Source organism: Aplysia californica, unplaced genomic scaffold, assembly GCF_000002075.1.
Source record: "Aplysia californica isolate F4 #8 unplaced genomic scaffold, AplCal3.0 scaffold00378, whole genome shotgun sequence".
NCBI classification, from domain to species: domain Eukaryota; kingdom Metazoa; phylum Mollusca; class Gastropoda; order Aplysiida; family Aplysiidae; genus Aplysia; species Aplysia californica.
Window position 1 is genome coordinate 199968 of NW_004797648.1, and position 898 is coordinate 200865.

General features: G+C 43.2%; 1 protein-coding gene across 1 annotated transcript in view; it reads right to left on the reverse strand.

The window, feature by feature from the left end:
• Positions 1-715, reverse strand: part of LOC106012453 — a gene marked incomplete in the record, with an annotated part of 5668 nt that extends 4953 nt beyond the window's left edge. The window contains 1 exon segment of the mRNA XM_013085468.2: positions 570-715. Within this exon segment, the coding sequence (XP_012940922.1) occupies positions 570-677 (108 nt within the window).
• Positions 716-898: the final 183 nt, after the last annotated feature.

An 898-nucleotide genomic window follows, 5' to 3' on the forward strand; every position in this document is an offset into this window, starting at 1 on the left:
CCTGACAATTCTTTGCCATATCGACAGACCGAAGGGCTAGAACCCAAATGGCCGCTGGATCGGAAAAGTAAAGTAAAAAAAGAAAGTCCCCAGTCCGGTCGGGTGACGTCACGCAAACCACCGGCATTGAGAGTTCGCGACCTCAGTGCTCTCTTGTCGTATCTCCATTTTAATAACAGTGAAAGCAGTTCATAACAACGAGTGAGCTTAAGAAGAAGTCACATTTTCACTGTTAAAAATGGAGATACGACAAGAAAGCACTGAGGTCACGAGTTGACAGCGAGGCGCCCTTCCCAGTTTTTCGGCGTAATAAGAATGTAGTTTGGATTCCGATAAAGCCGACAGCGCCGGCCGATCGGTGCTTAAAGCCGCATGCCGTCTGCCAGTTCTATATGGGCAAGTTGGAAATCATAAGAGAATTTTTATACCTACTGAGCCAGTCTCTGAAATCGGAGTTCTCTATATGTTTTTCTCCTCCGGAGACACTTTTGTCGCTTCTGTCACACACGATGGAGAATTTTGGCGCAACGTAGTCGCGCATTAGGATACATTAATAAGCTTAAACTCACCCCAGTTGTAGAGTCAAAGACAAACCCGCTGAGCCTGTCGGGAAAACAGCAGATGTTCCCGGCCAGGGCACAAGGCAATGCAACCAAGAGAACCGCGAGCAGCTTCATCTTGGGTGAACTGCTTGAGAGGAAAAGAAAGTTGAGCAAATATAAAATTGAAAAAGTGATAAGAAATCGTTAGATATAATAAGTTATAATATGATTACGGTATACTTTTTACAGTTCATTTAAATTTGGAGAATGACGATGATGATGATGATGATGATGATGATGATGATGATGATGATGATGATGATGATGATGATGATGATGATGATGATGATGATGAT